The 22,080-nt window shown below is 43.1% G+C and overlaps 4 protein-coding genes and 1 long non-coding RNA gene across 6 annotated transcripts in view; 2 read left to right on the forward strand and 3 right to left on the reverse strand.

The window, feature by feature from the left end:
- Nucleotides 1-75: 75 nt before the first annotated feature.
- bricd5 (BRICHOS domain containing 5) lies at nucleotides 76-4,675 on the reverse strand. Its single transcript, XM_071409703.1, has 6 exons — nucleotides 4,495-4,675; nucleotides 3,752-3,883; nucleotides 3,401-3,541; nucleotides 3,104-3,211; nucleotides 1,329-1,470; nucleotides 76-597 (listed from the first exon to the last, which is right to left on the reverse strand). Exons 1-6 carry the CDS (start codon nucleotides 4,549-4,551, stop codon nucleotides 503-505), a joined length of 675 nt encoding a protein of 224 aa, XP_071265804.1. The 5' UTR covers nucleotides 4,552-4,675; the 3' UTR covers nucleotides 76-502.
- A 294-nt stretch (nucleotides 4,676-4,969) lies between these two features.
- pgp (phosphoglycolate phosphatase) lies at nucleotides 4,970-7,678 on the reverse strand. The gene is made up of 2 exons (XM_071409701.1): nucleotides 6,761-7,678; nucleotides 4,970-6,451 (listed from the first exon to the last, which is right to left on the reverse strand). The coding sequence occupies exons 1-2, from the start codon at nucleotides 7,353-7,355 to the stop codon at nucleotides 6,126-6,128; spliced, it is 921 nt and encodes a 306-aa protein (XP_071265802.1). The 5' UTR covers nucleotides 7,356-7,678; the 3' UTR covers nucleotides 4,970-6,125.
- A 329-nt stretch (nucleotides 7,679-8,007) lies between these two features.
- Nucleotides 8,008-9,505, forward strand: LOC139580743 (uncharacterized). Its single transcript, XR_011676097.1, has 5 exons — nucleotides 8,008-8,358; nucleotides 8,581-8,915; nucleotides 9,011-9,054; nucleotides 9,177-9,250; nucleotides 9,355-9,505. It is a non-coding gene; the product is annotated as an uncharacterized lncRNA (long non-coding RNA).
- A 301-nt stretch (nucleotides 9,506-9,806) lies between these two features.
- zdhhc4 (zinc finger DHHC-type palmitoyltransferase 4) lies at nucleotides 9,807-14,488 on the reverse strand. The gene is made up of 7 exons (XM_071409700.1): nucleotides 14,184-14,488; nucleotides 13,740-13,870; nucleotides 13,537-13,610; nucleotides 11,820-11,998; nucleotides 11,468-11,593; nucleotides 11,007-11,251; nucleotides 9,807-10,247 (listed from the first exon to the last, which is right to left on the reverse strand). The coding sequence occupies exons 2-7, from the start codon at nucleotides 13,860-13,862 to the stop codon at nucleotides 9,945-9,947; spliced, it is 1,050 nt and encodes a 349-aa protein (XP_071265801.1). The 5' UTR covers nucleotides 13,863-13,870; nucleotides 14,184-14,488; the 3' UTR covers nucleotides 9,807-9,944.
- A 3,633-nt stretch (nucleotides 14,489-18,121) lies between these two features.
- The window catches only part of grid2ipb (glutamate receptor, ionotropic, delta 2 (Grid2) interacting protein, b), a 32,219-nt gene continuing 28,260 nt past the window's right edge, over nucleotides 18,122-22,080 (forward strand). The window contains exons 1-5 of one of the 2 annotated variants that reach the window (XM_071409705.1): nucleotides 18,122-18,597; nucleotides 19,318-19,454; nucleotides 19,680-19,796; nucleotides 20,572-20,907; nucleotides 21,149-21,303. In XM_071409705.1, the coding sequence (XP_071265806.1) occupies nucleotides 18,507-18,597; nucleotides 19,318-19,454; nucleotides 19,680-19,796; nucleotides 20,572-20,907; nucleotides 21,149-21,303 (836 nt within the window). In that variant the 5' untranslated portion in view covers nucleotides 18,122-18,506. The remainder of the gene's footprint in view (nucleotides 18,598-19,317; nucleotides 19,455-19,679; nucleotides 19,797-20,571; nucleotides 20,908-21,148; nucleotides 21,304-22,080) is intronic. The other variant, XM_071409704.1, reaches the window with a different exon arrangement.

Genomic DNA, 22,080 nt, shown 5'->3' on the forward strand with positions numbered 1-22,080 from the left:
AAGAAGGCTTTGTTTTTTAGTCTGAAGTGTTGGAAAGATTCTATTTCCTTTCACTATAGTAAAAGAGACAATCTGTATTTTACACAACTGTTCTTTATTGGAGGGATCAAGTAATTTAACACTCCAATAAACAGGAATGGTTACACACACAATGACTCAACTGCTGTGGGTTGCAGTACAGGAAATAACAAGCACAAAAAAACCGGACTCTTATACTCTCAAACTCTGCCACAAGGGAAGGTATTAAACATGAAGGGAGGGTGACGAGGGGAGTCTGCAGATAAACTTGACAGCTTGTTTCCGTCCCTTGGAATGGGAAGGACTGGGGCGAAAGCTTAGAAGGGACTAAGGTAGCTGCAGTATTGAGTCAAAGCTGGCTGCTGTTCCCCGGTTGTATTCAAATAGTTTTTTTTGTAGCCGGCGACTTAGCAGGGATGAGAAGGAGCACTTTGTTTCCCTGATCAGTGCTGGTATGTGCTGCCTGAGAGTGGATGATGGCAGGTCACTCCGGCAGGTAGTAGAAGCAGACAGACACACAGATGTTACTAGGGAAGCAGATGTCAATGCAGAAGTAGACCAGACGCTGTTTACCTGGACCTTCAGAGAGAGGTTTGTTACTGAACATGCAGTTTGGTAGCGAAGACAAAACAAAACCCAAGTGGTGTAAAGTAAAAATAGCAGTGAGTTCAGCCTAAAGGTTGTGCTTCTTATTTACTTCTGGCACACTGCAAAGGTCACACAGCACTTCAGTTTAGCATTATGCTAACTAACTGTAGCAGGTAGATCACTAGTGCAATATCTAACCCTTACTATAGCAGAGAGCACTGATAGCTAACTATTTGAGAGAATGGCTACTCAATCACCAAGTGAGTAAAACTGGAAATACGGTTCCATTAACAGATGCTAGTTGGCTTGCATACTTTGGGGTTTTGCAGTGATGTAAAGATAACTTACTAGAAAATGTCTAGTAAAAGTCACCCAGTAAAATACTAGAGTAAAAGTCTAAAAGTTTACTGCTGCGACACTGCAAAGGTCACACAGCACAGTAGGTTAGGATTATGTTTCTCACTCTGCCCTATTCTGGAAAGAGCTGCCAACACACAGGGAGCACGCTCTCCCTCAGTCTGAGGAACTTGTTTTACAAAAGAGCCCCTGGTCTTTCTTTGTATGAATTATGACTATTGATTTATCCCAGAATTGAATATAAAATTGGACCCACTTTAAAATAAAACAGTCCACAGTTACATAAATGTACATCATTGTATAAATGCCAAGGCAAGTGAATGTGTATTTAGCATGTAGCTATAAATGTGAAGAAGGGTACTCACCGTCTTGTCTCCTGGTCCAGTGGATGGAGCTGTGTCGACACAGAGCCTGTAGAGGCTCCTCCAGGGTGGACACATCAACCTGACTGCCCCCCATCACCCCCAGGAACTCTGTCTGTCTCCGGGTCTCATTCCCCAACAACACCTGGCAGAAGATGAACACATTTCTCTCAGGATTATGAATGATGAGAGCAAGCTAAAGGGACAGCAAAAGAGGAATTATGATTGCATTGCTTGTGAGGTCACCTCAGTGGTTTTTCTAACAACAAATACAAGTTGTGTCAATTAAGATTATATATAAGGATAGAACAGTGTGCTTTGGCAGACATGAAACTCAAGCTGCCATTATAGAGCAGTATCTCTATTAGATCACTTCAGTGGTCTATGCCAGGTTTACACTCAACCCTGAATCATTCTCAGCTGAACTCTGGTCTCTCTCATTTGGCACAATGGCCATTTAGTAATTGCACCATTTACACTGGTGATGAGTCCGATAGGGACCACTTAAAGTGCGTTATGCCTGAGCGAGCCTTCTAACAGCCCGATTCCCTCTACTCTAAAGAGCATTATGCTGCAGAACAGATATTTTGCTCTCAGAAAGGCCCAGCCTTTTCTATGTGGATGAAGTCTATCCATTAAATCAGACACTTAATGACCACAATCAGTGGGTGGTTCTCGTGCTGAAGTATAGTTCTACGAGATACTTAATACCGTGAGAGTCAGAACTCAAATACAAACGACTATGTTTCTATCAGATAGCATGGGAAAAGGATAAAACACTTGGGATTTTGGCATACGTGGCATATTTCTCTTTTGAGTTTATATGCAACTTAAGTCTGTACAACCAATTAATGATTGAACGAGTCCAGCTGCACAATGGCCCATAACTATGGGGTAATGAACCGGTAATTAACTAATGACATGAGTAATCATACACCAGCTCTTGTGAATAAATGAATTATCCTAGGCCCTGATAACCATGATTCAATCTGATATGAGCAAGTAATCGACTCATAAAGTAAAAGCTAATGGGCCTCAAAATAAAATAACTAACAAATACCCAGCAAGGACACCGGTAGATATCGTCATGGCCCTGTAGATACACAGTACCACAGCAGAAAAGCAACCCATTCATTCTGCAATGACCATTGACATTGACCAAACATAGCAAAAAATCACACCTCATTAAAGATGTCCACTGTAGGACTGGCCCTTCCCTCGCTAACCAACCATGGTCTCGCCACTTTCTCCAGCCCAGTGAAGCCTTAACAAACCCAGTAGTCCCCAGACAGAGTGGCCATTGTGCAGATCTGAGCCTCACTGCTGTCCCAACCTGTAAGGGGATCCAGGGAAGAGAGAGGTCTAGGAGGATCAGATGCCCTGAGGAATTCAGTCCTGGAGAGACACTACACTATAAACATGTAAGGCCTTGTTCGGTCTATTACCTCCCACTCGTTCTCTGGACAGAGAGGAGGGATGCTAAAATCAACACTCCTAAGTTCAATAGGGTCTGGCTGGCCATGGAGTGAGACAGAGATGGCACTAAGCTACAATTATCCACCCCCACTGCCAACTCACACATTAGTAACAGTGTAAGGTAACAGGGCACCCTCAACTGAGAGCCGGCTGACACAGTAGGGTGTTTCTGCGTACTCTGCCATGCCAATAAGTCCCTATGTAACATATTTTCTTTGCATGGTAACAGGCTCATATAAAGTGAAATCCAAAATAGTATGTTTCATACACTGTTATATGTTGGAAAGGTGAAACATCTTTACCGTTTGCATTGACTGCTGGAGAAGGGACTGCATGTTTTCATAGTCAGATCTCTCCATCTTACTCAGGTAGCAAGTCTCCTGGTTCATAGGTTTGTAACATATCAAACCCTGCACAAACAAACATACCACAATGTCAGTTCAGCATCCATTGAAGCTCAGTTCTAGCATGGGAAACTGTTTCTAGACAACCAGCCTTTTACAATGCAACAATGTGGAATAAGGAAACAGCCATACAAACAGAAAGGTTCACTGCAGTTTGCCTCAGTTCAATACACTTTCAACAGGTCTACTTCTTACGTGTTTGATGTCAAAGAGCACGGTGGATGTGTGGTTGGCCGGTGAGGTCACAGAATAGGTCACCAGGTCGTTGTGCTTGTCCACCAATGCTGATTGGTTGATCAGGGTTCCAGTCAGATCCGGAACTGTGATTCTGACAACCTGTAAGGACCACAGTAGAGGGATAGGTTTACTCAATGTAAACTCATTATCAACATTGTGATTGTACAAGTGTGAGCGAATATTTTGTACATCAACCACAGTCATGTGTGCATCTATGTTAGATTGGGCTACAACACCTCACAGTTTTAATGCCAAATTACAAAGCAACGTGTTCCGACAGGTGAATCAGGTGAGAGTTGTGTCTCCCACCTGTGCGTCGGGCTGTCTGACCCATAGATGCCCCCTGACGCCGAGGGCGATGATGACCAGGAGGAGAGTGGCACTGAGGGTCACCCAGAATGCCTTGTGTGGGAACTGGCAGGACACTGTTGGACCCTCGTCCTGAGGAGACCATACACAACAATAGCTTATCACAATCTACATAGCCACTTGTCTGGGTGAGTGTCTGACTGTTTCTGGATTCAACAACATTGTTGACTTCAACAACAAGTTTGTTAAAACTGAAATAGAATGACACACTATACCCTATGACAACGATCATCAACTTGATTCAGCCGGGGGAGGATGGTCAGGGGGGGCAGAACATAATGACAAATAACTTGTAGACTGCAAATTGACCGCAAGCCCAAACAGACATATTTAACTAAAACATAATAATTTCAAATCTTGCTTACATTTGTATACGATCATGTCTCTCTATATATAATGCTAGGGAATACTTGGGAACAGATTTCCAAAATTTCAATCACTTGGAGCTGATTTCCTGGTATTTTTTGCTCAGAAAACTTGGTGGGGCAAATAAAGTCACCAGTTGGGGACCCTGCTCTGTGAGTATTGCACAAATAACATTACCACAACTTAGTCTTTCTACCTGTATGAAAATAACTTTTCTAAGAGCAACAAAATCATTGAGGCGAATAAAAAAAATCGGACTTTTGCCACAGATCATTTAAGCCACCACTGAGCAAGGTACAGATGAGTCCCACTCCTACCATGTGTTGTGAATCCTCCAACCCGGTGGTTTCTGAACGTTTCCAACACCTCACCATCCTGCGTCCGGTGACTTCTCTTCTCTCACTCCGACTTCACCCTTCTTCTCTCACCTATCTGCATCGAGCTGCGGTCATGACCAGCACTGAGTGAGACGCTCTGCGATACACCTGGCCAACTTCTCTCTCTCGCTCTCTGTAGACCTGTCTCCCCCTCTCCTCCCCCTCACACAGACACACGTGACAGTCCAAACCCTTTGGCCAGCTACCCTCACCCTAGACAATGGACAAAGGGGTGAGACAAACTCACCTCTGTGGACAGGCTCTGTCATCGGCCATGGCAGGGTGATATGAGGAATGGACTGAAGGACCGTCCAGTCGATGAAAGGCCAAGGTGACTTTAAGAGCTTCTGTGTTAATAACACCAGGGTCCAGCACAGCCCACTGTGTTGAAGTTAACACAATCCACAGGGAAGCCTTTAATTTTGGAAAAGGTATGTTTATTTTTTATCAGTGTTTGATTGACTTGAGTCAAGGTGAATACTGTTGTCAAGGACAGAGGATGATACAGTAGTTTGATTATTGTATTGGCAGTACAGACAATCTAACGTATTATAGACACTTAGTTACTAAGAAGACTGACATTATGTTACATTAAAACACACTTAACAAGATCATTGATTATTGCGCAAACCCCTAACCTAATTGAATGGGAACAAAAGGTAGTTCTATTTTTACATTTACAATACATCAGGATACAATAAGAGTATAACCCAGTTTATGTATACTTCCTCACGTGAATGGGTAATGTAAGTGGCAATAAACACAGCATTGGTACAGTGAACATGAGAGTGGACAACATAAGATATATAATTCCTGATGAATTGTCACTGTACTCCAGTTTACTGTATTTCTGCATAGCTCTCTGCCTTGATAAATATTGAGTGATGTGATTTCAAATGTATGCACACAGATGAGGGAAATACCCAAAAGGAGTGTGTACACATTTCCTCCGACTGTGTTTGAGATCATTGCTACAGAGGGATATTGAGCAAAGAACACAGGCCTTGCATAGCCCTTCTTCCTTTTCACCCAAACACACAGCACATACTTCTCTACCATTTCCTGAACAACTCATTTGAAAAAAAATCGAAATCCATTTATCAACGCTGGAAATCAGGAGTGGCTAACCCTCGTCCTGGAGAGCTACTGGGTGTGCTGGGCAGGCTTTTGTTCCAGCCCTGCTATTTGTTTCCTTTTTTTCTGCTGAATTAATGTGGTGCATTACAGCAGGGCTGGAACAAAGGCTTGCACACCCAGTAGCTCTCCATGAGGAGTCGGCTACACCGGCTGTATATCTTGAATATATATATATTCAGCCATAGCATACTGTAGTTAAAATAACTTTAATATAGGTTTGTTCTGTTGCAGTCTTAGTATAATCGAAGCAGTTGATTAACTCTCTGTACCTTCCTGAATTTTCACATCTGTAATCCGGAAACAAGCCTGGGTTTTCAGACGCACACAGTCCTTAACGGTCCTTTATAATTAATCAATATTAATCGAATTATCATCTATTAAGGCTAAAGTCTCACTGAGATAAAAACCTATTTTTCTTTTCACGCCCTGACTGGTTATCCTTGTAGAGCAGGCAGAAGTTCTGCAATACTCTCTACGTAGTAGTCAGGTACCATCCCAAGGCGTTTTGGACAGCCACTCTCCTGATGGGCCTCAGCGTCGGCCACAGTGGACACCCCGGTCAGGGTCAGCAGGGTCTTCAGGCCACAGTTGGACCCCAGCAGAATGTCCGTGTCCAACCGGTCCCCCACCATGAGGCAGCGGGTGCGGTCCAGGCCGAACTGGCTGGCCACACAGTCGTACATGAAGTGGTTGGGCTTTCCCACCGTCTGGGCCTGGCGCTGGGCTGCGGTCTCCACAGCCTTCAGGATACAGCCCGTCCCTGGTGGAGACAGAGAGGGGAAGACATTCAGTGTTGTTGACACATGCTCAAACATACAGTAAGAGATGAAAGATCTGACTTGGGGCAGTGGAAAACCCCTCATGTTATCGCATCACACTGGCTCTCTGTAAGCTACTAAAGATCATTAACACAGCACTCATGTAGCCTCCCTGTATGTGAGCACTACGGACTATGCCAGAGGTCTGGCCCGTTGTGGCACAGATGGTGTGCACTCCATGTGTACGGTAACCACAGTCTTGTTGGCTCATACTCCAGCTGTTGTCTCTGCACAGACAACATCCTACTTACCTGGGACAGCTTTGCCTCCTTCCAGGGGCAGTCTGGTGTCAGTGTTGGTTCCCACCAGTAGACAGTCAGGGTTGTTGAGGTACTGCAGGGCTCTGTTCAGTTTCATGTAACTGAAGTGCTCATCAAACCCAACAACCACAGCCTTCACCTCAGGGTCCAGGGGCACGTTTGCCCAATCGATCTGGACACCTGATATCAGATCAGGCCCCACACCTGTCTGTTGGATCCCAACCTTTTCTAGTTCCTGCCTCATTGCATTGCTTCCTATGAGATACACTTTGCCCTGTAGTCTGGAGACATGTTTTAGGTACATTGCAGAGCAGTACGCCGTTCCAAACACCTCATCCTCAGTTGCGTTGAATCCCATCAATGCCAGTTTGTCTGCATACATCTTTCTAGTTTTAGTGCTGTTGTTGGTGACGAAAAACACTTTCTTTCCATTCTTCTTGAGCAGGTTGATAACGTCAGGGGCGCCAGGGATCGCCTGATCCCCTCGCCAGATGACACCATCACAGTCAAAGAGGACACTGTCCACAGAATCTAACATTTGCTTTATTAAGGAACCGTTCAGCCGGGTGCATTTTGACACAGCCATTGGGAAAACGTGTGCGTACTGTCAGCTACCGGTATCTCTTGTTCCTCGATCAGTCAGTGTCCAAAAATAACTGGCTAGCTACTGTATGCTACCACTTTCTTGCAGACTAGCCACGATGTTTAGCGCAAAATGTACAAGAACAATCACCCCGAAGTAATATGACATTCAATTTAAGCACGAGTACTATTTCGTTTGATCTTGCAGTTGAATCATTTGGTGTCTTCAATAACGATTTATTGCGAAGTTTCCTGACCTTATATCATTGCATCAAATCCATACTGTAACACACTTCCGCACCGGTTTAAAGTGACACGAGCATCCATGTGCCCTCTTCCGGGTTCCTTGCTAGGTTCAAAATATACAGGTTAATGGTGCGTTCGTAAATTAACTTTGGCTATGTACGATTTCAGAGCACTCTCGTCTGTGTGCAAGAGCGCTGAATAACTGATGCATTTACAAACGTGCAACACGTTGAATATGACCATTGTCAGTAAACGTCGGCAAAAAACGTAATTAAATTGTTGCCAGCAGCACAGTTACAGTCACCAACGATATGGATAACATGAAAACAGCCTAACCAGCTCTGCTAGGGCGAGTAAAATGGTCAGAGTGAGGTGTTCTCTCATTTGTGTCTGGAAGTAGCTAGCAAGTTAGTCAACGTTAGCCAGTTAGCTTGGGTGCTTGACTGCCGTTGTGAGGTCAGAACGCTAGGATCAACCCTACTCCTCCGCCAGAGCGTCCAGTGTCCAATTTATGAACAGACAATCCGGTAACGCTCTGAATTTACGAACGACAACAGCGCAATTTACGAACACACCCCCTAGGTTCCTTGCGGATCAACCTCATACTCAACCATCAGCTCTGGGACGTAAAATAGTGTTATGTCTTGAGACATTTTATTTTGGAATGTTGAACATTTCAAATTCGTGGATCATTCTTCAGTCAATTGACAGATGATGCAAGACTCAAAAACGACCTGGAGGATTTACAAACTGTTACAAAAGTATTTTAATATGTAATGCATGTTTAGCCCAAACAATATTTTGTCCGTATGAAGAAATATGTTAATGACATCTTGTTTTATATTATGCAGACTCTGGTTAGCTATCTAGTAGCTAAAAGCTATCTAGTAGCTAACAACTGTCATTAGCTAGCATAGCAATTATAGTAAAAAACGATGTAGCTAGCTAGTTCAATCTCTGAAAGGCATGTTACTTTTTTTCAGTTGCCCATGAAGTCCATGCGGGATCAGAAAGAGGAGAAGGGATCATGTCAAATGTCTCAACCTCGGTGATAGCTCAGTCATCACCATCTGATTATATAAAGATGTTTCAAGACATGTTGAGACAAAGCTGATCTACTCTAACACCTGACTGCAATTCTTGTCTTTTCTGTGCAGTTTTATTTAATAGAGAATACATCTAAATGTTACATGAAATATATGCCCAAAATAAATGGCTGGTGGATTAGATGTTTTTGTTTTGTTGATCAACCTCACATGCTGCAGAGTAGACTGGATTTATCGGAGTGCTAACCTCTATGCATGAATATGCTGACGAGGTAAATTATGACTGGATGCTTGTATCTGCTTTTTGCTTTCACATGTGCTTTAATAGTTATTGTGTAATGAACATGACCCATTTCTCTTTTGTCAGGATATAAGGATGGAATACATGTCAACAACTCCGACTCAATCAAGGTAAGCGGTCACCCAGCAAATACAAGTGAGAGCAGTGCATCCAAAAATGAACAAGACACATGTAATGTTAATTTCTTCCCATGAGAACAGTACTTAACAGATTCTTTCTATTTTCACACTAGAAATAGAATAAAACTAGGGTCCTATCTGGTGTCAAACATTAAGCCCTCGTGGATGGTAGGGCTTTCTGCTTCAGGTGAGCTATTCAGAATTAAGGTACAAGAAAATAGCAGGGTAGAGGCAGTATTGTTATTGAAGTTGCTGTATTTATATGATACATAACTACATATTTTCCAGCAGATTAAGCAATAGAAGCTCTGAGATCTCCAAACAAGAGATGACTATCTGGCTGTAAAGACTTGAAGATAGTTGTTTGGAGTTCTATAACACCTTTACCAAATTATTTTGTTGCTTCTGCCTCTTAATTGTCAATAAATCTAGATTACTTTGATTTGGTGTGCAGGTCAATTTGTGCATGAGTTCTGGAGTGAATGATTAGTATTTAGAACTAATAAAACGTCTCAAGACGTATTTCCAAGACGTGTCTAAAGACGTCTTCATTTTAGTCTTAAAGACATGGTTGGTGATGGCTGGGTATGTTGTGCAAGCAGCGAGCAAAGCTCCAAATGCATGTCTGAATGAAAATGAATTACCTGTAGGCATGATATGCATCCTTACTTCCTCTAATACACAATTAAACTTGATAGGCATAGATCATCTGCAAATTCATCTCAAGGAACAGACAACAGGGAAAAAGTGTAAACAACCTTTATTGCCAGTTAGAAAAATATTTAAAATCCCCAAAATCCACATACCAACAACAATATCTTTAAAAAATAAATATAAATGACAAACATTCAGTACTGTAGCTACTGTAGCTAGTGTTGAACTCAATTATCTTTTCTCTGCACGGGACGGAGGGGGAAAAATATCTCCCCCAGGTTTCTAAGCACCCCTCTACTATAGAACCACCTTTTGGACTGGTCAGAGGCTGGCAGACCACAGAGGTGGTCAGGTGAAGGTGAGGGGTGGCAGTGCTGGCAGACATTCCCTCGTCCCTTGTACCACTCGTTGGAGGTCTGGTTGACCAGAGCTAGGTAGGAGTGGAACATGGCGTAGCCCGCCAGGAGCAGGAAGACGAAGACTAGGAAGCCCAGCATAAACACGATCCTGGGGAAGGTCAGGAACAGGTGCTGGGGAGAGGCAGAGGAAATATACACTGAGTGTACAAAATATTAACACCTGCTCTTTCCATGAGACTGACCAGCTGAATCCAGGTAAAAGCTATGATCCACTTCAAATCAGTGTAGATGAAGGGGAGGAGAGGAGGCAGCTTAAAGAAGGATTTTTAAGCCTTGAGACATGGATTGTGTATGTGTTCAATTCAGAGGGTGAATGAGCTAAACAAAATATTTAAGTGCCTTTGAATGGGGTACGTAAGTAGGTGCCAGGCGCACCGATTTGTGTCAAGAACGGCAATGCTGCTGGGTTTTCCCACACTCAACAGTTTCCCATGTGTATCAATAACGGTCCACCACCCAAAGGACATCCAGCCAACCTGTGGGAAGCATTGGAGTCAACATGGGCCAGCATCCCTGTGGAATGCTTTCGACACCTTGTAGTAGAGTCCATGCCCTGCCGAATTGAGGTTATTCTGAGGAGAAAATGGGCGTGGGGGAAGAGTTCTTAATGTTTTGTACACTCAGTCTATATGTGGGAAGTGAATTTAAAATATAATAAAAAATAAATAGTACATCTGTAAACTGAGACAAAGTGTGTGGTGATTTCTGTGGCACATTAATGGAACTAGATAGGATTTAATTCATGACATTCATATTTAAATGAATTAAATCAGACTTGCTGGGTTTAAACAGGCAGAAGGAAATACTAACTCCATGTAAACATCAGGCACCGATATCATTGTGTGTGTGTCTGTATGTCCAGTCTTTCACCTGTATGACAAAGAGCATCCCTGCCTGCTGTTGCTGCCCATCATCATCTATGTAACGGGCTTGTAGGATGCCTGACCGCATTACAGCGTGCAGTAACATGTCCACCGTCAGTAGTGCCATGTCTGCTGCCATGGCACACACACTCAGCAGGTAGAGAAGGAAGTACCGGGTGTTCTGAGCGCCGATGCAGTTGTTGACCCAGACACAGTGGTGGTCGAAGCGCTGTACACACCTATTGCAGACTCCTTGACAAAACAAGGGGAACACATTGGCTAGTCAATACAGTTTAGAGCAAATAATAGTAGCAGTTATACATTATTATGTAACAATACATCTTAGGATGTTATACGCTGTTCTGAGAAGTATAGTTTATAAACTGTACTATGCCTATATAGTAGACATTCAAAGGTACAGTATTAGATCTAATGCCTGTGACTAAAAGCCAAATCTGTACTACTTACTACAGTGTTTTGAGCGAGCAGGTTTGACCAGCTGACAGGTTGGACAGCAGACTCCTGGGTGGAACATCCTCTTGTCATATGGGTATACCTGGAGCTGACCAGCATGTCGCTTCTTTGTAACTGTACCTACAGAGAAAGAGCGTACTTAAATTATATTCATGGTGGGATTGTATTGCACAATACAATGTGCATCCATAAGAGTTTATAAAAGGACTAGCAGGAGCCTGTTCAGTAGGTGTCATGATATTCCTCAGGAGGAAACTTTACAGAACGTTCACTTCAGATAATACATTACTATGTTGTGATTTTCTGTCTACTAAATAGGCCCTAGTCTGGGTTATAGTTGACTTACCAGGTTCCCTTCTAATGCAGAGGTAGAAGAAGCAGGATTTGACCACCAGTAGAACATAAGGGACTGATAGGCTGGAGAGAGTGGTGTCCATGTCCCTGCAGTATCCAAACACCTCATAGGTGAACTCTGTGTACACGGCGCCCTCCAGTAAGATATGGAGATAGATAAACATTCTGTTCCTATGAGGAGACAATGGCAAACAGTTAATCAGAGGGACTGTGTTTTTTAAAATCTATTCAATATAACAATTTTCAAAACTAGGGTTGACCCCATTTGGTCGACAGGCTGTTGTTCAACCGATCATTTTTTAGTTGGGAAGTTGCAAAGAAAACAACTAAATTCTGCCATGTCTTGATTGACGCCTGTGGACTAATCCATTGCAGAGGCTGCGGGGATGGCACACCAGTAGTACATTTCCCTTTAATTCCCATAATTTCTAATCTACAAATGTTTATTTAGTTACTGTAATTTCTGTTAATGTCAATATATTATTATTTTACAATTCTTATTGTCAAATGACAACTTTGTTTGCAGAGCACACAACCTAGGCTACACTTGTGAGAAACAAGTTTAGGTTTGTTTCATTCCATTTACGAGTCGGCAAATGTAGGCTTATAAATGTGCCCATTTGGGGATCTGATAGTATTTCTGATTGTCTTAACTCACCACCACTAATGTGCTGTAGAGCTTCTAAAAAAATATATTTTCAATTCAAAACAGCAAGTATTTTTTAATATCCATTGAGAATGACAATAGTTCCTCAATCTTTCCAGCTCTGCGATAACCACTCGGTGTAAAAGAGAAAGAAAATGTAATTCTCTGATCAGGTGGGAAAGTCATAAAATAGACCTACCTGAAATTATTATCCCTTGTACAAATAGCCTACAGCTGTGTCTGTCCGGAGCTCACTGGTGTGGGAAACTGAGAGTCCAACATTTTTTATACAATGTTGCAAGTTTGTTAGCAGGGCTGAATGGACCAAGTTGATACAATGTTTTAAGTTCCTTGCAGAAAGGCCATGCATAACAACCAATGTGATTTTATTTTATTTTTTAAAGATAATCGGGATATGTTCTACCTGCAAGCTGCAATGTTGTAATTTGTTGGCTTTTTTTATGTAGGCTATTTTTACATAGTTGGCAATGTCAATAGAAGTTACTTCTAGATTTGTATAGCCTCATTTTCATAGCATTTTTATTAATCACACATGACAATGATTTTGCGATATGAATACTTTATTATAAAACAAATGAAACAGTTCCACGAAAATGTAATCATAACTGGCACGCAGATCGGTAGAAATTGTCAATTAAATTGGCACTCCAAATGTAAAAGGTTGCTGACCCCTGGTGTAGCCCATTACCGGCGATTTTGCGAGGGTAATGGCAGAATCTGCGAAGTCCAGCAGTAGTGGGAGGTGGTAGTTCGGGAACATGTTTTTTTTCTTCTGGTTAGGCTATCTCTGGCTCCCTTGAGTCATGTGTGTGTCTTAATTATTTAATCACAGTGCGCTTAAAGCGTCAGACAAGCTCAGTAGACTTCATATAGCCTTGGTGATTTTATTAAAACACATACAGTGTGTCTATATATGGAAAACTACACGTTTTAAAATTTCAACCAGTCGATTGGTTGAAAGAACAGAAGACTGTTTTTAGTCGGGACAGTCCTAAAAAATAAATTAAACATTTAAGTTGTGATTTCCAGGTTGTTCACTTACCGTTGATGAAATAGCATGTGCAAGGTCCTCTGTGTAAAGTTTCGAAGCCATAGTGGTGTCCAAGGTGCTATTACCTGTCAAACAAAATAAGAGCATACTTTCATAAATGAACAGCTCTATGGTTATGGCTATAATTACAATGGCGCTATAGCACCACTTTGTGTACCTTTCGAGAAGTGCCGTACTCTGGTACTCTATCTTACCTTTGTCACCGAGTCGAAAAGTAAACCAAAAGGAGTTTGTTGCTGACCAGAATATTTACAAACCAAGGCAATGCAGGTCAGCACAACCACCACATAGATAGCAAATAGTGTGAGGAAATCCATTTGTTAACCTGTCAGAATAGGAAACATGTCAGGAACATCGTAGGAAACAGCCTACTGTTAGATAACTGGCTGTCAAGCACCGACTGACTAGAAATAACTAACGTTAACTAGCTAACTTATCATCGTAGTGTAAGTAGATGTAATTATTAAACCTTTGCTAATGTTAAAAGACGCAGGTGCTCAGGTTGGTTAGCAACGACAGGTTAACAAGCTAGCTTAGCAGCTAGCTTGCTTCCTTCCACATTTCACTGACATAGCTAGCCTAGTTGAACAGTAGCTGAGAGTTAGCTACTTACTTAATCGAGTCACCTTGTTACTTACCCTCTTTGTGGGATGTACAATTCATAATTTAAATGTGTGCCTTAACCAGCGTTGCAGTAAACTTCATTAACTTCCTTGGACCATTTTCTTGCACGGTGTGGGTGTCTTCACTTCCGTAGCATTCTTCTTCTTCATCGGTCAGATCGGTGGAGTTTAACAGCGGTTGGCATCCAATACGTCGCATTACCGCTCCCAACTGGACTATAGTATAAATCCATTATACTTTGCGATACAAAATGGAAAACTTCCGTAGCATGTTGCTAACGTTTCTAACATTGTTTTTATAGCGCAGCTGTTCTTCTACTACTTTAAATTTGAATTGGCAGATCGCAACCGAGAGGTGCATATACCGCCACCTATTGTACTGTAGTGTTAGGCCGGTGAAAAGGGAAGAATAATTGCCCTATCAACTAACCCTACACCTATTAAAACCTCACCACTATTCCACTACTTGGCCCTATCTGATCCTACACCAGCCCGGCTGCCTGGGAGGACACCAACCTTAATAAACCAACCTTTCTGAAGCACATGTTATTCCTATCACTCTCTATTAGCCTCGGCCTACTCACAAGGGAGCCTCTTAGGATCCCTCGCCCTGGACCCATCTTCCTCTACTACTCTCTTTACTGCCTCAGCATATGACACTGAGCTGATCCTGGCAACCTCAACCTGTCTTTCTCTCACCAGACACTTCTAATCTCCAACACTATGGGTCCCCTACAGTTAACACACACACATTTTTCCACCGATACTACACATTCCTTTGTCTCAGGCCCTCCTGCACACTTCTCACATCTAGGAATCTCCCTGCTACACGCAACATGACCATAAGCTTGGCACCTAAAACACCATAATGGGTTCAGGACAAAAGCTCTCATGGGATAACTGACACATCCTAACTTACATTTACATTACATTTAAGTCATTTAGCAGACGCTCTTATCCAGAGCGACTTACAAGTTGGTGCATTCACCTTATGATGTCCAGTGGAACAACCACTTTACAATAGTGCATCTAACTCTAAGGGGGGGGGGGGGTTAGAAGGATTACTTTATCCTATCCTAGGTATTCCTTAAAGAGGTGGGGTTTCAGGTGTCTCCGGAAGGTGGTGATTGATTCCGCTGACCTGGCGTCGTGGGGGAGTTTGTTCCACCATTGGGGTGCCAGAGCAGCGAACAGTTTTGACTGGGCTGAGCGGGAGCAAACTTGACTTTGTCGGGTAAAGACTCAGCATCAAAGCTTAACAGGACAGACAGTGTCTTCTCTGTTTCACAACGCTCTCCACCGGGTCTGCGTCACACCAAACGGAGGGCGTCACAGACACCGGGAATCTTCCATTTTAGTTGATCCTCCTCAACCCTTAACACCACCCCAGTTATGACTCCTTTCAACAGTGCCCTGCTCCAGAGATCAAAGCAAGTCACAGATCTTGTCCCTAGGCGTGTGGTGCGGAGCGCCTGCTCCCTCTGGACGGAAGAAACTGAAAAAAACATCACGAGTCCACTTCAATTTACTTTCACTGACTAAACAGTCCCCAAACTCTTCTTCACCCAACCTGACACCAGATATGGATCAGTCAGAGGGCAAGGATCCATTCTCTACAAAAATCTCACTCCCACTGGGAAAGAAGCATCTCTGTCATCCTTTCCTTTCTTCCCACTCTTCACAGGCATATCAAACTCAAAACCTTGCAGCTCCGATCCGCTCCTCCTTCAAACTCTATGTCACTCTCATCAGTCTCAAGTTCTGAGCTACTAAATTACATTTTTTCATTTTTGTACTTCTCTCTCAACATCCTCTCTTGTCCCAGGTTTTTCCCCCTTTGTTTCTTCAACTTTTCCACCTTCTTCAACGCTACTGAAATACTGTTTTCCATTCTTGTACTTGACGTCTATCCACCTCCCGTTCTCGACCTCCATATTCAAAACCCACAGGACTCAAACTACCAAAAAGTCCGTTGTTTCTCAGAACATCTACCATTGCTCTGTAACCTCCGGGACGATTAGCACAGCTGTTGCTGGTGTGACGTCAAAAAACGTTAGTGTTGCTTCTCGGCTTATGATGGACTGTTACTCGGCACATTGTAAACAAATGGATACATTATAAGTAATTCATTATTGATATTTTATGTTATGCATGGAAAGGTTTGTTGTTAGTAATTTACAGTCAAGTTCCTAAATTAAATTCAGTTAGACTAAATTGCTTTAGACTTGTTTGACTTTACATTAACTTAAGCTTTTTGCAAATTGACTACACATTGAACATTCATGAACTCTTCAATATTGTGCACCTGCTCCTCAGTTGCACACAACACAAAATACATCATGATGACACAAGCTGTTGGATCTGGTTGCTGGGCTTTGCCTGCATTTTCAAACAGGCCCTGCTCTCATGTTACACATTACAGTTAGTGAGAGGAGTGTTACTTAGAGGCACTTGCTCTGTAGTGTATTCCTTCATCTTCTCGGGGACTTGAAAGGTAAGACTGCATCTTATTCTACTCTTTCTAAAATAATAATGTTGGTTGTAGACTCCACAGTTTGTTTAGTGTTGGGAATCTCCACATTTTCTTCACTTCCACACTGAGTCACAAGCTGCTTCAATTTAGGCTGTTGTTACATGATGATAGTTTCAGCAGCTATCAACTCTCGCAGTTGTAATCATTTGTTTCAGTATCTAAATGACTTGATTGTTTGGCTGTGGGAATGAATATTGCTGTCATTTTGTTCTAGTCGTCTCTGCTTTAAACGACGTAATGTCGGCTCAGGCTCAGTGACCTGTATAGTGTCACTTGCTCTCACTTGCTCTTCCTTATTCCTCTATACATGTGAAGTGACCATCTTGAGCGAGGTGTAAGATGAGGGTTTGATTGAGGGGAACAGTGTGTATTTGGAGATACAAGCATGGCTGGAGAATAATTCACTTGGCCCTGTATGTATAACCAGGGCTGTGCTGTTTCTTTAACTTAAATATGACATGGGTACTGTTTCCACTTCTGCTGTTTTCTGTTGGAAAATAAGTAATTTACGTAGCTGTCTTAGTATACATACTAGTGTACAGTATTTAGGCCAATTATAGGCCATGTGTTATTACTGTTACTACATCCATTTGTTATTACTATGCTATTACAATGTTATTACTGATTTCATTTAGAAGAAAAACGGAAAACTACTCTCACAGCAGCCCTGTACCATGCGCCGTAAAGTCCCTCATCTCCAATAAAAGTCTCTCTCTACAATGAACCCCTCTCATTAACCCCCTGCTATTTTGTGTAGGTTTATTGTTACACCCTCCTCTGATCAGTAATTAAATGATCTGTATTGCGTGTGTGATGAACCTTTTCCGTTTTGAATTCATGTACTGCACATGCACTGACATATATAGCACAACTCACTGGCAGTGCTCAATTACTATTGACTGAGGGCCATGTGCCTAACTAACTAGCCTACTGATTGCCCCTATGTTTCCCAATACTCTTTCTTACTGTAAATTGCCTCAGGGACAGGCTGCTGCAGCAATGTTTTAAAGTAACCCAGATCAGAGGCATACATACGCACCACTGTGACTGAGTCCGTGGATATCTCCACAACCCTAACCCTAGTGAAGGGGGGCATGTGTCCCTATCCTGATCGGGGGTGGAGGGGGAGTTTAAGATTCAGCCTGTAATCCCACTAATCCAGAGCAAAGTCTTAAATTGCCCCTGCTCCTTCTCAATGGGACTGAGCATTGTGGCACACACTTATACACCAGCACACATACACTACAATACACACCACATATTAACGCGCCCAGGCAGACGCTCCAATTAGTGTGCTCATCGACCCCTCGCCGATCGACACACACACAGTGATTCTGGGCCAGTCTCCGTCCCTTGGAGAGGTACCTAGCCGTGAGAGAGAGCAGGAAAAGAGACAGAGGAGTATTTATAGAAGAAAATGGGGCCTCACAATACCCTTTTTGGAGAGAGGTTTTATTAAGGAGCGGAGTGGAGCGAGGGTGTCCCAGTTTTATGATTAACACTGTGTAAACGGGCTGGAGGACTGCAAGGGCACATTCTGAGAGGAGATGCTGGAGCAACTCTGTGTCAAGTCTTCACCGGTGTTTCATGCACTGTCACCCTTTTCTCGTGTTGAGGTGGCAATGTGGATGACTCTGTGGAAGACTCTGAATATAAGTTATTTTTAATTGGCAACCCCTCTTGTTTAAATGGGGGTTGTTGTTCTGGTCCGAGTTTTTTTTTTACTCTTGTGATACAGTTAGGGAACCAGGTTGGATACTAGCTCACAGGCAGGCCACCTGCAGTTTGATCAAGTCTGATACAAGATGAAGAAATTTCTGCAGAACAAGAAAGGCAGATACTCTTTCAGGAACCAGAACAAGCCTGCCGTTCCTCGCTATCCATCTAAAGATGACTGTAAGTCTGTCTGTATGACTTTTATCGACTTGTTGAAACACATGACTGTACTGTTTCAAGGCTTTGGAGGTTGAAAGCAGAAACTGTCTATGTTGTAGGGTTAATGTTAGATTATCTGTTGCAAATGATCAAACAGGATAGATATTTGTATAATTCTATATTTGGTATGTGTGACCAGGGACATTTTTGGAAGCAAACTCATATATTCATTCTGATCCTGTTTTAATGCTGTACTGTATACCTGTTATAGTTTATATAATGTTATAAAGCTTCCAAAATGAAACATTAGTGATTGGAGTGTATTACCCCAAAAAGCACAATAATCTGCACTCCTAGATTTAAATGTGTTTTCTGTGTTTGGTTATGGCAGATATGTTTGCTTAGAAAACATTGCTTCTTATACGCCTGAGTCATTCTCATGCAAGTAATAGAGTGGTATTATTTCAGAGCCTTCTGTCAGATAGAGATTCCGTGAACTTGGATTCACTTTGGAAGAGAGTGCTTCCCGCTCCTCAAGGTCAAGTACTCTGAGATGTCTTTGGAGTTGTGTTCGAGGTCGGCGACCCCAAGGGTTTGACAGGGGCTGAGAGCACCGCACTGCTTCTCTTATTCTCGTCTCAATCCGCAGGCGACAGAACATCTTTCAGTTGATCCTCATCATACTCCATGTGTTTCTTCATGTTCCTCTCCTCTTCGTCATTCTTCTTTTCTCTCGTGTAGTCATTGCGATGCCGACGTCCAATCAGTGCTGGCCAGAGGAGTTTGGCTTCCAGCTGGGAGGAAGTGGTCCCAGCTACATCCTGTCTGTGGAGGAGGGGAGCAGTGCCTACCTGGCGGGGCTGCAGCCAGGTGACCAGGTCAGAGAGATTCTAGATTCTAAGCAAAACCGAAAGGCTTAATCAGTAATTATTTCAATCCTTTATTTAACCATTATTTAACAAGGCAAGACAATTGACAAACATGCCTTTAATAGTACTACAGGTATGTTATACTACGATGCTATGATAATAGTGTAATAGTATGAACAGGGATTTATACTGGAAAAGCTGTTTCTCGGTCTTATGCTGTCTCTCTGTGATCAGGTGCTGGAGATCGAGGGCCAGAATGTGTCCACTTTGGGATTCCAGGCTGTCATCGCCATCGCTCAGACCCAGAGGAACATCCCTCCCAGCATCGGAGTTGTGTCTCGCATCCAGCAGGTCTGAACTCGCTCTGACTGGGACTCACTTGGCACCATTATGTTGTAGCATGATGTTTGATACTTCTGATTGATTTTAAGTTCCTTTTTCTGTATTTCTGTTTGTGCCTACTGAAAATCCGACTCACTGTATTTCTTATTTTTAAATATTTGTTGTTGTATTTTACGCACTTTTTCTCCACAATTCTTTTGATCTTGGCTCATCGCTGCAACTCCCCAACGGGCTCGGGAGAGGCAAAAACACTATTCAATCGATCATGCGTCCTCCAAAACATGACCCACCTAACCGCACTCCTTAACACCTGCCAGCTTAACCCAGAAGCACCAATGTGTCAGAGGAAACACCGTTCAACTGACATCCCGGGTCAGCCCGCAGGCACCCGGCCCGCCACAAGGAGTCGCTAGAGCACGATGAGCCAAGTAAAGGCTCACCGGCCAAACTCTCCCCTAACCCAGACGACGCTGGGCCAATTGTGCACCGTCCTATGGGACTCCCGACCACGGCCGGTTGTGGCACAGCCCGGGATATGAACCCGGGACCGTAGTAACACCTACAGCATATAATGTAGTGCCTTAGACTGCTGCGCCACTCGGGAGCCCCCGACTCACTGTATTTCTGATACCTCATGTAACCTCAGAAACTGTAGGGATCCTGGATTTGCCGTGCTAATTTCATCGGCAAGGCCATACTTTTCAATTCATTACTGAAAATAAATTCTCTCTATCTTAATATAATACAGTGAAAGTTAAATAATAATTAAATCTCTGCTTCTCAGATGGACATCACCCCGGGTCCTGACGGTCGTTTTGGCTTCACCATCGTGGGAGACTGCCCCCTCCTGGTGGAGGATTGTTCCCCCTGCTCTCCGGCAGGACGAGGTGGTCTGCGGGCCGGCGACTACGTCATGGAGGTCAACAGGATCCCGGTGAGGCACCACGAGATGGCGGCGGCGCTGATCAAGGCGTCCCAGGGGCGTACGCTGAGGCTAGGGGTGCTGTGTCTGGGGCCCAGACGGAAAATACGCAGCAGTGAGAGTATGGATGAGATACAGCTTGAGGGAGACGGGATGAGGACGGACCGCAAACACAAGGCCCTGGAGTTCAACAGGAAGGTGAGGCTTTCTATTAAACTAACTGTTGTATGAGTTGGAGCTATTCAGGGGAGTATTGATGTCCAGAGAAAACAACATTTTGAAAGAGAATACTTTACTGTTAAAAAATCATTACGCAAGCCTACTGAGCTTACTTCCTTAGTTAGCTAGTTGGATACTTTTTTGTAAAGGTATACCATCTTTCTTTAGGGAGTCTGTGTACTATATAGGCCCTTCAACAACAGTTATTGATATATTTCAGATTGACCAGATTTTGGGGGAGGAGCCTGAGGTGAAGGAGAAGCTGTTTGCGGTGCTGAAGCAGTATGCTGCGGAGAAGAAGGTTGATTGGCTGGCCTCTGTCCTCCCAGACATCCTCACCACTGACGAGCAGCAGACGCTCATTGGCCACATCAGGTACATACCCTTGAGTCTCTGCTCCCAATGGTATCATCCATAGAATGTAAATAAAGATAAATACTGTAGACTTAATCTGCAGTTGTGTTCAGTATAGGCTCTTGAGAAAGAGGAGGTAGCCTACCACCCGTACTCCCTGCTGAACATGACTCAGATTATGCCCACAGAGATACATTCAAACCTTCCCATTTTGACAAATAGACATCCTAGTACAACCCAGGTGGGATGCAGCCTCCTAAAATCCCAATGTCCCAATGAAAAGTCATGGTAATCTATGGGGATTATTTTGCAATGGGTGTGTAAACAGGCTTTTCCTTTTGCTAATTTTGCTGGTGGAGGGATTACGGGGAGCTTGCTTAGTGTCAAGCATTGTGAACATTATCACAAGACCCCATCTGCTGCAGACAGGGCTCCAAGACCAGACGGAGGGCACACGACACCGGTACCTTGGTCTTGTCTTGAATCGAAATTAAGTTCAGAATCTAAAATGACACCTAGTGTTTTATCTTTATTGCCTGTGAATTAAAATGTGAGGCCAGATTCTCTCTCTGTGCTTTGACACCAACAAGAAGTACCTTGGTCTTGTCTTGATTTAGCTGGAGGAAGTTGTGAGCCATCCAAGTATTTAAATCACAAATACAGTCTAATAATCCGTGGAGCTAAAATCAGACCCCTTGACTTTTTCCACCTTTTGTTACGTTACAGCCTTATTCTAAAATCGATTGAATAGTGTTTTTCCCTCATCAATCTACACACAATATCCCATAATGACAAAGC

This window comes from Salvelinus alpinus, chromosome 7 (genome assembly GCF_045679555.1).
Source record: "Salvelinus alpinus chromosome 7, SLU_Salpinus.1, whole genome shotgun sequence".
NCBI classification, from domain to species: Eukaryota; Metazoa; Chordata; class Actinopteri; order Salmoniformes; family Salmonidae; genus Salvelinus; species Salvelinus alpinus.